Source organism: Lissotriton vulgaris, chromosome 3_1 (assembly GCF_964263255.1).
Source record: "Lissotriton vulgaris chromosome 3_1, aLisVul1.2, whole genome shotgun sequence".
Lineage (NCBI taxonomy): Eukaryota > Metazoa > Chordata > Amphibia > Caudata > Salamandridae > Lissotriton > Lissotriton vulgaris.
The window spans coordinates 474,077,335-474,096,612 of record NC_141689.1 but is presented as its reverse complement, the minus strand read 5'-3'; the positions used below and the strand labels follow the sequence as shown (position 1 = coordinate 474,096,612).

At 44.6% G+C, this 19,278-nt stretch overlaps 1 protein-coding gene across 2 annotated transcripts in view; it reads right to left on the bottom strand.

Annotated features, from left to right (window-relative positions):
• Positions 1-360: 360 nt before the first annotated feature.
• Positions 361-19,278, bottom strand: part of TRAPPC13 (trafficking protein particle complex subunit 13) — a 373,612-nt gene continuing 354,694 nt past the window's right edge. For both annotated transcript variants that reach the window (XM_086960695.1, XM_086960696.1), the window contains one exon: positions 361-742. In XM_086960695.1, the coding sequence (XP_086816821.1) occupies positions 635-742 (108 nt within the window). In that variant the 3' untranslated portion in view covers positions 361-634. The remainder of the gene's footprint in view (positions 743-19,278) is intronic.

Genomic DNA, 19,278 nt, shown 5'->3' with positions numbered 1-19,278 from the left:
TTTTACAGGCTCATCGGTGGGTTGGGGGAAGAAGAAGATGAAGACTTATCTCTGGGGACCGGGTATGCAAATACATCAATGTTATATTGTCGACATTCACATATTCATAATGCAATACATTACTTATGATATATGATCTGCAAAACCCTAACAAAGTTTATTTACAAAAAAACACAAACAAAATAAATCAAGTGCTCTACCAAATACTTTGTCAAATGTCAATAATTTCTTCAGCAACAGCTCTTTTGATCTTAAAGTGGTCTATGCAAGATTGCATTTGCACGGGGGAATCGTCTGGTTTCGGTACGCAAATACACAATCAGTTTTAAACAGGAGAATAAATGAGCATTGGACTATATCTAATATGTAATTACATTTTATTTTTGAAATATTACATAAAAAAGCAACAATTAAAAACATATACAATATTTTAAAATATTTCCAGACTGTCTCACAGAAAAGATGTTTAAATAATAAAACATGCTTAAAATGTTTACAGACAGATCTAAAGTGTTTATTGGTCTTTACACACCTCAACTATTGTTGAGATAGTTCAAATAGCTGTTCCAAGGAGTTCCTGGATGCTCGTGAACGGCGGAATATATAAAAACTAATGATAATGCTTTGTCGATAATCAACTTTCGATTTTGGTTTTTGAAGAAATGACACAGACTTGCGCTATGTCGTCATATTCATATGTCCTCTTCAAAAATGTGTCCGTTAGTCTTAATCCAGAGACGCTCTAAAGATAAAAGAGACAGACACTTAATGTACTTTCCCCACACAGAAAACAGCTTGTCTACTTGCACCAAAATTAAAACAAATTTGACGCATTGATTTCAAAACAAATTCCCTGCTTAAATTTTGTTTTAGCCAGAAAACAATGGCTCCTGTGGCATATTACTTATATAATACTTGGTCAATGTAACAAGCTCAATGGCAATTGAATTATTAGAGGGAGGTTGGCAAAAAGAAAGAAACACAATTGTACCAGTTTATAATGTTTTTTTGTATTTCAAACAAGACAGATAATACTGCAATTATATCTGTGACATACACACAATATATCAAAGTGCAATGTGTCCCAAATGATATTGTGAGCGAAACAAAAACGTGTAAAATTAAGTGAGCTATACAAGTTTCAGCTGTGAATATTTACAAGGAAGGAAAATTGACCAAAAATAATCATTTAGCCAATTATTAAACAGCCACTATCCGAGCAGACATGGCCAATGCAGTTCAAGAAGTTGCTAGAGACACGGCGCCTACTGAAGTCGCTCTGACGGCCTGAATATTCTCCGGGGGGAGATCGACATAGCCATTCTGACAATGCAGGTTTGGGGGTTCGGGGTGGGGGTGGGGGGATGGCGGGTAGTGGCTGGACGTCCACTTGAGTAACTTTCCGCAGACATGTCCGTTGAGGACCGGACTGGGACAATGGAATCTTGGGAACAGTTGGGGGAGCAGAGGGGAGGGGGTCATTGGGGTGGTTGCAGTTGCGGGTCGGGGACAGTTGGGGAGTTGGGATGGAGGGGTGGAGGGAGGAGGGGGGAGGGGATCCGGGAGTTGAGAAGGGGGGGGGTGGGTCGTCCAGTGCACTGTGCGGCTATTAGATACTTTAGCGAATTTCATACACCCTGGTCTGCCAGAACGGGGAAGCTGCGCAAACACCTACACTCTCTTCTTTGCCTTGCAGGCTCTGGTACCGTTGGAGGCGCTTATACACGCCGCCTTATCTGAGCAGGGTCTTCACGCTTTCTTCCACATCTTTCCCGATGCCTCCTGATACTTTTAAGGTTGTGACCCTGAACGTCAGGGGTTTGAATAATCCCGTCAAACGGCGGGCAGTGCTCTCTCTCATGGAGAATACATTTGCGGACATATATCTCCTTCAGGAGACACACCTGCTGCCACAGGACACACACAGAATGCGCTCCCATAAGTTCCCGTCCCAATTCTTTTCTTCCTGTGCCACTAAGACAGCGGGGGTGGCGATACTGGTGGCCAGACACTTTAAAGGGGAGATCCTCCACAAGCTCACCGAACAGAAAGGCAGGCTGTTGGCATACCGGTTTAGGATTGGGGGTCTTGTACAGCCCTAATGAACGGCAGGAACGTTTCCTACAATCGGCGGTTGAGGATATTACTGGCTCGCAAGATAGACATATTATTCTCGGGGGAGATCTTAACATGGTTTTTGATTCCGCTATGGATAGGTCGGCGCAGCGCTCCCCGCAGCCGGCTGTAGGGCGCGGCTGGCGGAGGTAGACCTCCTTGATCTTTGGCGACACATGCACCCCATGGACAGGGATTATTCATATTATTCCCACGCACACAAGACGTATGCGAGGCTAGACCACCTTTTGGTCACGTCTCCGGTGCAAGCGCTGGTCTCGGGGTCGGATATGGGCGTGTTGTCTCTATCGGATCACGCCGCGGTCGATGCTACGTTGTGTCTGCCTCCGACAGCTCGCCCTCCCAGACCATGGCGCCTCCGCGACACCCTGTTGCACAGGAAGGTTGTGGTGGACCGCATTGAAGACACAATCCGGGAATATCTAACTCACAATGACAACTCTGACACCGCCCGGGCCACACAGTGGGCAGCCTTGAAAGCAGTCCTCCGGGGGGAATTTTTGGCGATTTCCTCTGCCGAATAAAGAGCGACAGGCCAAGAGGGAAGAACTCACCAATAGGGTCCGTGAGCTCGAACAGATACATCGACGGACAGGAGCCCCCAGAATCTGGCGGCAGCTCAGGGAAGCGAGAAAGCTCCTGGCGGCCCTGGACCTGATTTCCATAACTATTTCCAAGCATCGCAGTTGCGTTATCTCGTGGAATGGAGTAGGTGGGAGTCCGATAAGCACTGTCTCTTTCAGGACCAGGCAGTGGCGGGCAGACCCCTGCAGAAAATCCCATTTCTACGCCGGACTCACCGACCCAAAAACTTGTACGCCACTTTTGTTACAAGAGTGCCCCTGCGGGTCTGGGATGCCACTAGCACTGCGTATGGCCTCACCTTGTTCCTGTCACCACTCACACCGTTGGTGGACAACCCGGACTTTACCCCAGGAATGGAAAAGGAGCATTCACCCACTGGAGGCAGGCAGGGTGTAGGGCCCTGTGTCACATGTATGGCCCAGAGGGGGTTGTCCCCTTCCCGCAGTTCCGCCAGGAGTTTTCACTCCCTGAGACTGAGAGACACCGCTATATGCAAGCTCGCCATTGGGTTCTCCAGCCACAGGTGCGAGAGACAGCCGATAGGCTCTTCCTACCGTATGAAAAGTGGCTACTGTCGCGTACATGGGATTCGAAATTGATTACGGATCTCTATAGGTTGCTACAACCGCCTTCAACACACCTCTATAACCTGGGGAGGGAACGCTGGGAGCGGGAGCTGGGAAGGACATTGAGCCCTAAAGAATGGGAGCACATATCCTATAGAGTGAGGCATTCGGCATACCACATGGGTCTTACTGACACGCTGACTAAGGTCTCCACCTATTGGTACTATACACCGGAGCGGGTTCACTAATTTGACCGTAGCAAAGAGGACACGTGTTGGCGAGGGTGCGGGCCCCGGGGAACACTTACGCACATTCTATGGGACTGCCCACTCCTGGAAAACTATTGGAAGGAAGTGCTGGACGAGGTTGATTCCAATGTTGGCATTGAACTACCACGCTTTCCAGCATACACCCTGCTACGACTCCCGAATGGACTGATGTACCCACTCAGATCCCGTAGGGGTAGGCAAATAGCCATCGCGCTGGGTTCAGCTGTCCAAAACATCCTGATACATTGGCGCACTTCCACTACACCCTCTATCACTGGCTGGCTCCATAGATTGTGGCACGTGTTGGGCATGGAGAAATTGTCGCTCACAGCGGCGGGAGATATAGCGCAGTTTAATGAGCTTTGGCAACCATTTCATTCCTTACTGCTTTCAGAATTTAAAGAACTTACCTGTCCCAAATACCTCCGCCTACTGCGGCTCACGAGCTCGGCAACGCCAGCCCCGTGAATTGATGAGAGATTTGCTTTCCCTGTAGGAGGTGGCTTTGGTGTACTTTTTGGTTAGGGTCTGTGCACTGGACGAGGGGTGGGGGGCGGGGGGTCGGGCCGGGGAGTTGGGTAGTTGGGGCTGCGACAATGCATACTATGTACTGCTGTACTGGACTGGCACACACGAACTGCACCTGATAGTTCTTCGCCGGGGCTGCGGCTTTGCCCGCCCTACCTAGTCACTCCTTGATGATGTATGTTTGTCCTTGTATGTTGTGCTGAATAAAATACTTTAAACATAAAGGGAGGAAATGGGATGTTTAAGTTGTGGAAGTATTTAAGATTGAAGATAAAAGATAAAAAACGACATTCCTGTTACTTCCTCCCTCACTATGACCCTGCCCCTTTTTACAAACAATTCACAGACACCTCCATTTATCCTTTCTACAGTTTAAGCATTCGAAACAAAGGAACCCAGTAAGAGCACCAGCTATGGTCTACATTACTATTACGTTCAAAACATACTAGATGTAGTTTTAGAGAGACTAACGGAGGTTCTGTCAAGGTTTTGTGACAAGAACTCCTTGGCCCACATGTTTTGAGTGTCTTTAACCGTTTCTGAATCTTCTATTTCAGAGAAAGAGATTCTACTGGACCGTCAACATGAAAAGAATGAAGACGACACCTTACTGTCACTACACGGATAGCACTTATCATGTAGGAGGAGCCTTCATTGTGAACTGTTCCACAGCGCAATAACGGATACTGACGCATAAGATGGCAAACTTTTAGCACAGTCACCTCAGAGTAGTTCAGATGACCTTCATTCAAGTTTCAGACACATACACCCACATTTATGACACATTCTACTGAGAGTAAACATGAGCAATGTTACAGCTGCCTACTACGAGGACACAACAAAACTGTTGAGAGATATAGCTTAAGATGCACAGAACAATTATGATATTTTGTGATGTGGTTTCTGATGTACCCATCATCATACCAAAACAGTGGGTATCTAATCACCCAAATAAAAACATTTATTGTCTAAAGATGTTTACAGGTGTAGGGTAGAAACATCTAAGATCAGACAGATCATACCTGAAACTTTTATCTACAGTGAATGCCCACTATCCAAACAGCACAATGTGTTACATCTGGTTTACCAAGATTCAATTCAGACATGCCCCAAACCTTTTCCATAAGTGTTTTTTGTGCTGAGGTTTCCTGCCATTACACTTTCTTGGGAATCAATTGCATTCTCTCCAAAGCTCAATAGGCCAGGAATCAATACAACAATGCAGGTATCCTAGTCTGCTCTTATCAGGTGACTCAACAAAACTCATTGCTTTCAGCAAATTACTATTTGTGGAATTCTAATGAGAAAACAGGCAGTTTGGCTAGTTAGTCCTTTGAAAAATAGTACTAAAAGGCACCACATAGCGAAAATATGCTTGCATCTTCAATACTACACATACCAGACATGTTGCATCAGCTTTCGAAACATTAGAAATCCTATTTAACCTTCTACTGCACAATTAGCAGGCTGTATCATTGCATAGCCCAGAGTGTTCAGGCACCATTAACAAGTCTCTGCAGTTTTCAAATCAAACTCTACTATAAATACTGCTACTGTTTCTGGGAACTGAGATGGTAATCAGAACCTCTCCTTATAGTCCCTGGGGTGTGTGGTAGATATTAGATTAGAAAGGAGTGGCGCCATCACAGATTTTGTTTTTAGTTCTTGGTAGATTCTCCTGCTTCAGTTTGGTTTTCCTTATTCAGATTTTTTTGCGTAGAGGAAAAAACGGGTGATGTTCTCTTTGGCGTAATCCATTACATGACCTTGAGCTTTCCTTGCAAATGATCATGCCTCACTCATAAGTCTTGATAGGCGGTAGGGCAGTTATCAGCCCATAAAGATGTCATGGAATGCTTTTTCTGTAAATGGTGATTAACACTTAATGGGGACTACCCTGTGTGCCATATTAGCCCATAATCTTTGTTGCTATAGTTCGAACTTCTAGGGGTGGGATAGGCTAAGTTGTTGGTGATAGTGTTCAGAACAATATTAAACTTTGTCATAAGCTGCAGAGTTCACTATACTTGTTTGGTTGTTCCACTTGGGTAAACATTTTTCTTTCTTTGTACTCAGAACTTTTTTTCTCCGCTAGATCAAGGATTCCTTGCACCCCATTAAACAGGACACATTTTATTAGAAACTACCAACACCTTGGCAGGTCGGACATGCTGTAAGTATTATGAACATTTTTCCTGGGCCAGCATGTGGTCACAGATTAAAGCTGGTGTGCCCGGGCCCACGTTCTACCACAAATTGCCACTACTTTTCAAGGGCCAGCATGTTTCCAGGGATTTGCACCATTGTAGAGCTTGGAAAATGGACGGCTGAGTCGCCCTTGCTAGGAATCCAACCCAAGACCTGCCATTCACCACATATGAAAACAGAGATTTAACTCACTGAATTTTCTAGATGGTTAATTAGTCCTGTCTTCATCAGCATAGATAGAAGAGTTGCTTCTGACTACACTAAAAATCCTTAACCAATTTTATGACTGCTTCCATAAAACTATGTCACTAAATGACAAAGCACAGAGCCAAGAGGTAACTTGATGCTCATATACAGTCTCTGGTATTGCAACTTAGGGTTTCTTGCAGCTCTTTTGCTGGTTTGTATGAAACCTCATGGGAAATAAGATTCCCTGAACTCCTACAGGTACAAGCAACGATCACTACCCACTCAATATAAAAATAAAGAGAAGGACATAGGATGAAGTGAGAGGCGCATCAGTTAAGAGCTGTACTGGTTGAGAAATTTCACTTTCTATCATTCTATGCTGTATAGTTTCCAGGTCTGACTGGCTCTACGCCTGATCCCCTACCGATTTCCTGATAGAATCCCAACCAAACACTGAGTCGAATCTGACTGAATTGTTATTGGCGCAACACAAACTACCTTATCGCCTCTCTTACTCCCAATCTATAGTCTCCTTTCAATATGTTTACAAGTCAATGCCAAACAATGAACCCATCTGCGTCTCTCAATCTGGTACTCTTCTTTGGTCTTTAAGAAAAAACAGCCTAACCTACATCTGTTTGGTGCACAGGAAATGTAATGATTATTTAGCAATATATTAATAGGTATGGAACAACCTATTTATTTATAACAATACATTTGTGCATGAGGCCATTCTATATTGATGTGTTCTGCATTTTTCCACCATCTAGCGTTGAGTCCAAGAACAAAATGCCTGTCTAAATAAGCGTAGTATTCTGTGCATCAACCATAAGCGGAGTCTTTGTAACCTGATGACATTGACCATAATCCCACAATGCCCAACTACATCGCCTTCATTTTTGGCTATTTTTCCTGCTTCGACTGTTAGTGGTAGTAAGGATAGTTTAAAATGATTCTTTAAAACTTTTGTCTGTTTTGTTGGTGAGGTGAGAGAGTTATGTGTGAACCTAGAATAACTGAAAGCTGCAAAACTATTGTTACAGGTAATTAATTTGTTTCTTTGCACTATGGAACTATTTTAAATTCAGATCCTGTGTAGTAGTATCATTCTTACACAGAGAGTGAGAAGTGTATACAAGGGCAATTGCAAATAAATGCTTCAATACTGCTTGCCTCACGCTCACTGCTTTTGACTGACAAAATCTACAAAGTAGCGTTTGGTGAACAAGTGCTTGGATGACCATGTTACTGCTATACAAATGTCTGCTAGTGAAGCAGTGCTTAAAGAAGCTAATGATTCACATTTGTTCTTCATAGATATATCAGCTCCTTAACTTTTTTTCCATTCTAAACTGAATTGCTTTCACAATCTTCGCCTCGTTCCACCACGGCTGGTGCCGCTTGAGTGGAGGGCGTTCCTGACCTCGAGACCGGCCCCCAAGGGCGTCATTCTGCCGCCATAGGCGGGACCGGTGATTATTTAGGCTGCATTTGGAACACACGCGCAGCGGACGCGCCTGTGATACGAGGCGCCGCAGCAGCGTTTGTGTATGTTTTAACCTCTCATTCATGTAATTGTGCACTGATTTTAAAAGTACGTTCTTGAGCTGCTATACTCATTGTTTTATGTGGATAGCCTACTCGCCTTTCATCGGGTCTTCGCCTCGTTCCACCACGGCTGGTGCCGCTTGAGTGGAGGGCGTTCCTGACCTCGAGACCGGCCCCCAAGGGCGTCATTCTGCCGCCATAGGCGGGACCGGTGATTATTTAGGCTGCATTTGGAACACACGCGCAGCGGACGCGCGCGGCGGGCGCGCTAGTCCGTCGCCAGTCGCCCTGACCCCTGGCCGTCTAGCCAGCCAATGGCCCCCTATGCCCGAGAGGAGCTGATTAATATCGGAAGACAGGCAGGATGTACACCCCATTCGTGGTCCCCTGGCTCTCTCTGCACTCAATGCGACCAGTGCGGCTTCAAGGTCTCAGAGACCAGCCAACTAGTAGCGCATGCAACCTCAGCAGTTAAGTCCCCTACAAAGTTAAGCTTAGTGAGTCTCAATTGCAGGTCATTAGTGAAACATCACGAGGACATTCACGAGTTCCTCGTAGACCACTCCCCTGACTTCCTATTCCTGACGGAAACATGGTTAACCAATGACACCTTGGCCATCTCCACCTTGGCGTTACCCCCGGGGTACCTAATATGCCTCCAGAATAGACCAAAAGGCAGAGGTGGTGGTATAGCAGTGATATTTAAAGATATCTACTCCTGCACCCTCAACCCCACAACCATAACAAACTGTGAAAGTGCGGTATTTAAGGCACGGGTTTCTGACACCTTTACCCTTACGGGGCTCTTAATCTATCGCCCCCCCGGCTTAGCCAATGCCTTTCAAGAATCGCTGGTGGCAACCATCACTGCACTGGCCTTACGGCCTGCGAATTTCAGTGTACTGGGGGACCTTAACCTTCATCTTGAATGTCGAGACTCGTCCACTATATTGAAGTTCCTGGGTGATATGGAAGCCTGTCAGCTCATCCAGTTAGTCGAAGGGCCCTCGCATCAGGCAGGCCATTTATTAGATCCGGTGTTCACGAACATCCAGGAAGCGTCTGTCTCCATTCCCGGTCCTCTTACCTGGACAGATCATTTCCCGGTTTTTACTACCATCCAGATTCCAGCTAGATGCAGGGAAAAGCCACCACCCCCGTTGCAAAGACGCCCTTGGAACAAGCTTGACAATGCAGCGTTCGAAGCTAGGCTCCATTCCTCCTGCCCCACTTGGCCGAGTAACCTGGACGAGGCTGATACAGCCTATAGGGAGTGGATAAAAGATTCACTCGACCATTTCATTCCTGTGAAATGCTCTAGGCCCAAGAGAGGCCAAACTCATCCGTGGTACTCTGAGGCCCTTACATTACAGAAAAAACAATGTAAGCAGTTGGAGCGCCTCTGGAGGAGGTCGTATGATCATTTGGCTAAAATCAACTTTAGAGCAGCTACTAAAGCCTACCACAAACTCATAAAACTATCTAAAGCCAAATACTACACAGAGTTGATCAACTCCAGCACTAATCGCTCCAAAACCATCTTTACCTTAGTAAAAGATCTGACCAAGTTTCCATAAGGTCCAGGTAATTTAATTGCGTCCGATGCCCAATGTGAAGAGCTGGCCTGTTTCTTCGTTGACAAAGTCAAAGGGATTTATAACTCTTTAACCTCAGATAGACCCAGTGTCAATTCCAACCTTATGGGGTCCATCGACTCGCCATTCTCACTACATTGTTTACCATCTATTGAGCAAACTGAGATGGACTTTCTGATTAAAAGAGTCAAATCAGGTTCCCCGGAAGACCCTGTTAAGCCAGAACTTTTCAGACTATTTCAGGATTCCATCTTACGAGAAGGGCGGATGTTAATTAACAACTCACTTCAGTCTGCGACCATTCCCCCATCCTGGAAACATGCTAAAGTTGTCCCCCTTCTAAAAAAGCCATCATTGGATCCCACTAGACCTGACAGCTTTAGACCCATCTCCTTGCTCCCCTATCTTGCCAAGGTGATGGAGGCCCATGTTAATTCCATTCTAACCACCTACTTGGAGTCGAATGGAATATTGGACGAATCTCAGCACGGCTTCCGTGCTAAACATAGCACGGAATCTGCTCTGCTAACTGTCACGGAACATCTGAGGGAGGGGTTGGACCAGGGTGAGACATCTGCCCTGGTTCTGCTGGATTTGAGCGCGGCCTTCGACACGGTCTCCCACAGGATCCTGCTTGCGAGACTGTGGGAGATCGGAGTCAGGGAGAGTGCCTTGGGATGGTTCACGTCGTTTTTATCTGACCGCTCATTCCAAGTGCACGCCCCGCCGTACTCATCCAGCATACATCCCCTGGACTGTGGAGTCCCGCAGGGCTCTGCGCTCAGCCCCACATTGTTCAATGTGTACGTCCGCCCCCTGGCCATGCTGGCCAGGGATCGTAACATCAAACTAACATCATACGCGGACGATACACAACTCATCTTTTCCTTTTCCAAGAACAGTGGGGCTGACCAAACTAAGTTCCAGGAAGATATCCTGGCTATATCGAACTGGCTGGCACAGAACTATCTCCAGCTAAATTCCTCCAAGACGGAGATACTCATTGTAGGTAAAGATACCGAGAAATGGGATGCACATTGGTGGCCTTCCACTTTGGGACCATCTCCTGTCCCCAAAGAGGCTGTAAAAAACCTGGGTGTGATGTTGGACAACTCACTCTCCATGGAAACTCATGCTAAGAGAGTGGCAGGCACCTGTTATGGTCGCCTGCGTTCTCTTAAACCTATCCTTGGATTCTTTGAGCCTTGCATCCGCCAGACTATAATTCAGGCCTTAGTCTTATCCCATCTAGACTACTGCAATGTCCTGATGCTAGGCTCTAACTTGACGGTGATAAACAGACTTCAGAGAGCTCAGAATGCCGCGGCGCGCATCCTCTTCGCTCTGCCAAAAAGATGCCACACCTCCCCTATTCTCCATCGGTTACATTGGCTTCCCGTTAAACAACGTATCCAGTTCAAAAGCCTCTGCCTAATGCATAAAATCCTGTATAATACCGCCCCTCAAACCTTGCTGGGACTCTGCTCCTTCTATGTCCCCTCGCGCGCCCTTCGTTCAGCCGACCTGTCACTGGCACGCACGACTAAGATCCGTAGGTGCCGAGCGGGTGGTCGCTCTTTTAGGCATCTGGCGCCGAAGCTTTGGAATTCGATCCCCCTTGGGGCTCGGGCCACTTCCAACCACTTGCTGTTCCGCAAACAGGTTAAAACGTGGCTGTTCTCTTCCATCTAGCTCCATCCTCTTCCATCTAGCTTCACTTTCTCTGTTGTGTTGCTCTGCTTCCAGGTATGTCCGCAGCGCTGGGACGCCCCATTGCTGGGGTAGCCATGCGCTATATAAGCAGAATTAACATAACATAACATAACATTTAGCCAAAGATCCATTGTGACTTCTTTGCCTAGAGATAAGGGAGTATAAGAGACAAACAATAATTAAGACTTAGCTTTCAAGTTTGCCTATCTATGTAATACTTTGCTGCTATCCTAACATCTTTAATATGGAAAGCAATTTAAACTGCAACGCTGTTGAATTGTCTAATTGATATGGAAATCCGAGATTAGCATAATCAAAGGCAGTGATCGCAGTGTTAGTGTTTACAGTAGTTCCTCGGCCCACTATAAAGCCATGTTGCTATCCTGAGACCAGACCCGGCATCAAGGGAGCCAGATGGTTAGCCAGCACATTGGCATAAAGTTTGGCATGCATGTTAATGAGCGAAATAGACTGGTACGAACTGCATTATCAGGAGGCTTGCCATTAAAAAAAAAACAATATTAGAGATGTCCCATGTTGGAGGAGTGGTCCCTGTGGTGCTGATCTCTTGTATGACCTTAGCAAACACAGGTAACACAATGTTCTTAAACTGTTTATAAAATTCCACAGGTATTGAGTCATCTCCCGCAGCTTTGCCAAGTGGTAATGCCGACAAATATATAAATAATTACTCCTGAGAGACTTCAGAGGTCAGTTGCAAAGCAGCCTCCTCCTGTAAGGAGGGAAGAGCTGCTCTGCCTAAATACTTACAGTTCCTCAGGATTTTTCAAATCAGATTCGGCATATAACGTTTCATTGTATCTTGTAAACTGTTTGAGGATCAAATTAGTCCTTGTGAAAAGCGTGTTATCAGTCCCTTTAATTGCCTTAGTTGAGTTTTTAGCTTTTTTATCGGACAATTGATCAGCGAATATCTTCCCCCACCTGTTCACCATATTCATATTTAGAAGATCAAAGTTTATTGTAATTCGCTGCAACTTTCTCCCATAAAGAACGACCAACTAAAGCTCGGGCTGAGACCAGATCAGAATAGAATTGGAGTTGGCTCGGTTCATTATCTTTAACAGCAATAGTGTGAGATCTTTCCAAATTGGCAAGTAGCTCACAAACTGTTTTGATTGCAGCCTCTTTAGCTTTATTCCCTCTCCAAATAAACTGTTGAGTAAAGCCTCTGATGTAGGCTTTCACTGAATCCCAGAGATTACAAAAATGTGTAGAGTTCATATTGTTTTGGAGAAATTCTACCAAGAGTCCTTCCATATGTACATTATACTGATTATCTGAAATTAAGTATTGAGGAAAAGAGAAGGAACGTCTAGTTTTTTGTTTTAACAGATTTTATTACATTTTTCAACATACCAGAGGGGCTGAGCCCAACAAGCAAAGTACAGAAGAAATGCATAAAATATATATTTCTGGATACCATATAACCCCCCCTCCCCCAAAGTCTGCAGAACATCAGACCTGGAGAAACATGTATCCCCTCGCCCCCCTAATACGCACCGTACACTCTTAGGAAACAAAATATGCATGCATCAAGGAAATTCCAGGCCATGTCTTTTTAACAATAAATTTAGCCAGGTAAATTATTCACCACCAAAGTTCAATAGGCTCACGAGCAGCGGACTGTGCCATGAGAGGCAGATCTATACCCCTGTACTTGGCCCACACAGACCAAAATCTTCCTGTGCTTCTGAGGACACCCCCTTGTCGGAAATACAAACATTTCTGCTGTCCAGTGCCTTTTTCCAGTTAGTTAACCTGGGTGGGGACTCGTCCTTCCAATGCTGTGCTATGTCACACTTAGCTAAAGTGAGGCCCAAAAACAAGAGGCGTCTCTTATAACGGTTCCCCCAATGTCCTCCGTGCTGTGTAAGAGAGCTAATCTTGGATCCACTGGAATATCCCACGCCAGGACATGACCTAAGCATGACCACATGCATTACCAGAATATCTGCAGGGCCCCACCGCCTCACACTGTGTGAAGGAAATACCCCTCATCTGTACCGCAGCGGAGACTGACCGGTACTGGATTGCCCCCATTTTCCATAGCCGAAGAAGAGTTTAGTATATCCTGTGGAGGTATTTAAATCGGATTAGCCGATACCTGGTAGAGACGGCGGCATACCGAGGGCTAGCCAACGCTTCGGCCCAGTCGTCGTCTGTGAGGGCCGGCGAATCATGTCTCCCGTGTTTTGTGAATAGTGGTCTTGGAGTGGGTATTGAGCGTCTGATAGACTTTCCGGATTTTGTAGGAACATCTAGTTTTGATTGTCGGACAAGTTTGAAAGCTAAGATTTAAAGGGCTTTGGTCCGAAGTGATTTTAGGACACAGCTCGATCCTCGCCGTCTTAAGGATTTGATCATGGGCCCACACCATATCGATTCGGGAATACTGCCTGTGTGGGCATGAATAATAAGTAAAGCCTAAGAGACCTGGATATAGCTCACCATATATCCCTAAATTTACGTATACATGCTAATTCCAGAATTGCTGCCCTAACTTTGGGCATTCTAACGATGGTGCGATGACTAGTGGAATCAACAGCGTGGGAGCAACTTAGGCATGATACTTTTAGACGCGGAAAGGCTTTGACTGCGTTGTTTGGGGTTGTTTATTGTCTACTCTTACTGCCTTTGGAATAACTGGCCGATTCCTTACGTGGGACCGGGCCTTATATTGCACACCGCAGGCTAAACCGAGCTATTTAGGCCCATTGCCCTTTCGTATATATAGAGGGACAAGGCAGGGTTGTCCCCTGTCCCCACTCTTGTTCACTCTCTACATTGAGCCTCTAATACGAACTTTGATGATCAATGATAGAATTATACCACTATGCTCTGGATCCTCCGTACTTAAGGTTCCAGCTTTCGCAAACGACATGGTGATCTTCACAGCTGATCCAGCAGCCTCTCTAGAAATTATTAAGGAAGAGGCACACATTTTTGGCTCATTCTCTGGTTATAAATTAAATACCAGTAAGACATTCATGATTGTTAATTTTAAGCCTGTTAGACCCATAGCAGGCTTATGTCAAGTAACAACTTATCTCAGCGACACACACACACACACACACACACACCCCCACACACACACATACACACACACCATTCGAATTACTATAAACGTGTTCGGTTTAAGACTATCAGAGACACAGTCACTATTTGGCGGGATATCGTTCTTGGCTATTCGCTTCCAACTTTTCATATGTTCCCTCTTTGGGACAATCCATTTCTGCCCGAGTTCTTTAAGGATAAATTTGCAAAAAGCTGGGCTATATATGAGGTGGAGAGACTTGGTCATTTATATGACACTACTGGTTTTAAGACCTTTCAAATTCCCCAAAATACATTTTCACTCCCTCAACATTTCTATTATAAGTATTTGCAGATCAGAGATTTTTTCCTGAGGGCGCAAGGGCTTGTATCAATTTCTGCACATGACATTCTGACATTTATTCACAAAGCACTCCCTTAACATTCAATACGTATTGCTGACCAACATCTTACACAGCCTAGAATAGTTCCATGTGTACAGCTTGCGCTGAAGTGGAGCTGCATTTTGGGGTCAGATATATCTGCTGTAGTGATCAAGGATGCATTTACTACATTAAAAGAGGCAATAGTGTCAGTCAATCTAAAGCTTCAACATTTCAAGACACTGTGTATGCTATACTATACTCCCAAGAAGATAGCAAGTTGGCAGACAAAAAGAGGCGACCAAGCCCTGGATGAAAAAACAAAATTTCCCATATGCGGAGCCACTGCAGCCGACATAGTACACGTTTGCTACATGCCCGTCGATCTGGAGATTTTGGGAGGATATTAGCCATGTTTGTAGAGACAGACTGGGTCTAGAATTAAGATTTACTACACAGAAGATAATGATGGGTTTAAGATTGACCCTAGCCCTGAACGTTGTGCATTTTTTGCCATCTTATTAATTAATGCAAGGCTCACGATTGCCAGGGCTTGGATCTCCCCTAAACCTAGTAGCTCTGTAGAATGGTGGTCCATGTTGGTTGACATCTGTGAAAGGGAAAAAGCTGTGGCAAAAACCAGAGGTATACGCGCTATCCAGAAATTCTAAACTATTTGGCATAAGGTACTTAAGGATTAATAATTTAAATATGATTTTCCAGTTTCATATGTTGCTGATGTATTAATTTTGGTCAATGGATATTATGGGATTTGATTACCACCCTGTTCTGTTCAGAGTCTTTTCCTTTTATCTGTATATACTATGATTACCTCCCTTTGCATCAATAATAAACAATTTAAAAAAAAAAAAAAGAAATCCGAGATAACATTAGGATAAATTCTTGATTTATAGATTGATTAGTATACATGACAACTTTACGAGGATCAATCTGAAAGTATGGTTGCTGCAATATAAATGCTTGCAGTTCTCTATCCCGTCTCAGTGACGATTGCGATTAGGACATACTGCAGAGTAAACTTGCATTATGCATAGGTTCAAAGGGTGTTAACCACAACCTACAAAAAAACATGTTTAAATTCTAAAATGTGTATGTCTTGATGTGGTGTTTTAAATAGGAACACCACATCTTCCAACAGCAGTGAAAAGTGTTCCTTTTTACAGGCCTTATGTTTGGTCCGCCCATAGCTGGTTTTATCATCAATTTTATGAAGTAATCTTTAGGGACGATTTGTAGAACCCATTTGTTCGAAGTTATTTTAGCTCACTGTGCATCAAAAATACTCAGATTTATTTTAAGAGGACTTGTGTGGGTGGGCAGCAAGTACATAAATTCATTTGGAGGCATACATACAGCCTCTACGACTGTCTTCCTTCTCCAACATGAAATGGCTGACGCATTGCTTGCTGACCTCACAGCCAAGAGAATGAAGATACAATGGAACATATGCAAATTGGTGAAAGCGATACCTCAGCTGGGAGTGTGCATACCCACTAGCCTTCCTTTTTCTGACATTGATATTCCATGCCTACATTGTCCGCTACTTTGCACTCTTTGCCATTACTATTTTTTAATTTGTTCAAGGCGGCCATAAACGGATTTGGCAGGTATGTCTTCTGATGACTAAACCTATGCTTTCCTAATGGCTAGCAGTATCCACTGAGTCTAGGGCAGACTTTAATCACATGTTGGAGATGGCTTTACCTCCCTGAAACAAAGCAACTTTCTTTTTTAGTACACTTCAGTGTGGTGTTTATATATTTCTTCTACCTTTTCCAAATGTTGGTGTTCATAATAACGTAGCTAAAGAAAAAAAATTGAAATTCTGTAAACACAAATATCTATTTTCTTATCAACTGCCTCTCACCTTTTACTTTATCAGGTGGCTACCTTGACTTAACTGAAAATAAATATCAGATTTCACTCAGGTGCCTTACATTTGCCTTCAAATTTAGGGGAGACTGTTGGCATTTTAAAGGACTGACATACTTCTCTTTTGCAAAAGACTGGGCGCCTCTGACAGAAACCCGGTTCATCCTCAAGGCTCTCTCCAGACAGAAAAATAGGTCAATAAATTACTAGGAGATGATGGTCTAGACAGATATGATTAAGTAGCATCATCTCAGATGTTTCCTTCATCATCTCTCTCCTCTTTAGTAGGATCCTGGCAGTATACATGTTCAACACACTGGTCCTCTGCAGGCACATGTGTTGAAACCTCCATTGTGGATTAGAATTGGACTTTCCTCAATATCATCACTGCCTTGGTCTGTCCTTTGAAATAACATGCAGCTTGATTACTACTTTGAAAAGATGTATTTGTCATCTTGTTTTACTCTTTTGGACCTGGAAGATCTGTAATCTTTTTTTTACATCAACCAATTTAGACTGTCTATTTTGTTGAAATACATTTGTTATTTTCATGTTCACCTCGATCATACATTTTGAAAGGGCAGATTGTCTCTTTAAGTGTTTTTGGCCTAGTAGATACTAGCGTCTTTTTTGTTTTGCCTGCTTCATAGCCTTTCAATCTTCACTAGGCAGAATGTCCTATTGCATTTCCCAGCTGTACATTTGATGTCAGGGGTCTTCCCCTGAAGCACTATGGGCTTTAAGGATTTAAGGGAATGAAAGCATCACTTTCAGCACCAAAGCCAATGGACAAACATTTTTGTTCACTTCATCATGGTAGGAGCCAAATAACGGTTTTCCTTTTGCTACCTGTGTCTTCACCCTCCTTAGACCTTAACATCTGGGTCTAAAGCAGTTTCTTAAACAGTGGTCAGTGAGCTTTGCTAATGTTGGGTCTTATCTCAGCACCATGACATGCCTACCTTCTCTCATCTCGCATTTTTAGTGCTTTTGTCTTGTAAACTTCACTCGATGAACAATCTGATGCATGCTTTTTGGTGACCCCTTGGTTAGATGGGTTAAACTATTATACTCTGCCCCACTGCACGTGTCAAGACGGGACACATCGTCACCTCGCAATACAATGTCTACAGAAGAACTAGACAGCGGTGCCCATTGTTGCCACATCTGCTTGCCCTGGCCATCGAGCTTCTGGTCTCGCCGGGAGGGGGAGGGTTTGGAGTGACGATACAAGGCAGGGAACATATAATTTCCCTATATGCCGATGACCTTTAGTTATATCTCGATGACGGCCTGTCAGGAGCTGCGCATCGAATGACCGTGTTGGACGAATTTGTGACAATCTGTGGCCTCCAAGCAAATAGGTCGAAGATGTGTCTATTCCCTATGACATCAGAAGCTCAGAGGCCTGGAAACATACCTCAGGGCCTGATCTGGTTGCATATAGCTTTCTGGTATATGGAGATTTGAGCGTTCCACTCCTTGGAAGACCTACGGGAGGGTAACCTGGGTAATTTACTTAGGTCTATAAAATCTTGCATCCCCTTTTGGCGCTCCCTGAAACTACTCATCATGGCCTGAATCTCGTTGTCCATAATGGTCATGTTGCTGAGATTGGTTTTTTTTTTCACTGATCTCCGTTAAAGGTGCCGGGTTCCTGGTTTAAACAATTCGACACCCTTCTTAGGGAATTGATCTGGGACAGCGGCAGCCACAGGGTTTCTTTGGAGGTCGTAGCCGCCCGATTGCAGGCCTGTGGGCTGAAGTACTAGAATCATCAGAACGCCCTGGGGAGGCAATGGGGGAAGACCAGGATACCCCGGCTGGAGAGACAGGTCCTCAGAGGATACAAAAGAAGAGCCTGCTGCATACTGAAACGGAGCAATGAACCGCAACACCTGAGGGCGATGTTTTCCCTCCTTGTGGGTCAGAATCGCAGATACCTAGAAGTTCAATCCCCTTTCGCCCTGGCCCAGTACACTTTTTGCCTCACCAGACACTTATCTATGGACAGTGCAATGGTGGTGCCCCATGCTGTCCCCCCCCCCAAACTACAGACCACTAAATGCACCCCTGTCTTATTTCTCTGAGACTCCCTGCTAATACTACACAGGCATTGTTACTAGACCCCTGAGACAGTTGAAGTTCTTTTGTGTTTTTTCTTGTTGGCAACTACAGACTCCCACATCGAAGTTACTAGACAATATCATGAGCAACCCAAAGGTCTGGAAGTACAGTAGACCCTTGCATGACCTGATAGACAGGTGTAATTGGTCGGGCAGTAATCAAAGATTCTGAAACGCAGAATACCTCAAGGGTCCTATGGGCGGCATCCCATGATGGGGCAACCGGATGCTAATTTCAAATGTTGATGTAATATCAGTTATGATCAATAGAATACATGAGAGGAGTTAAATGTGTTAGCTGCTTAAGTTATAAATGTTGGTAATATCCATTTCCAGCCGCTAAGATGCTCCGCTCTCATTAATATGTCCAGTACATTGATAAGTCTCTGTATTTTTATTTTGCATATCATAAATGCCAATAAAAATGTTTAAAAAAAAGATTAACCAACAACCTAATGCACTGTGGTTGAGTGGAAGAAACT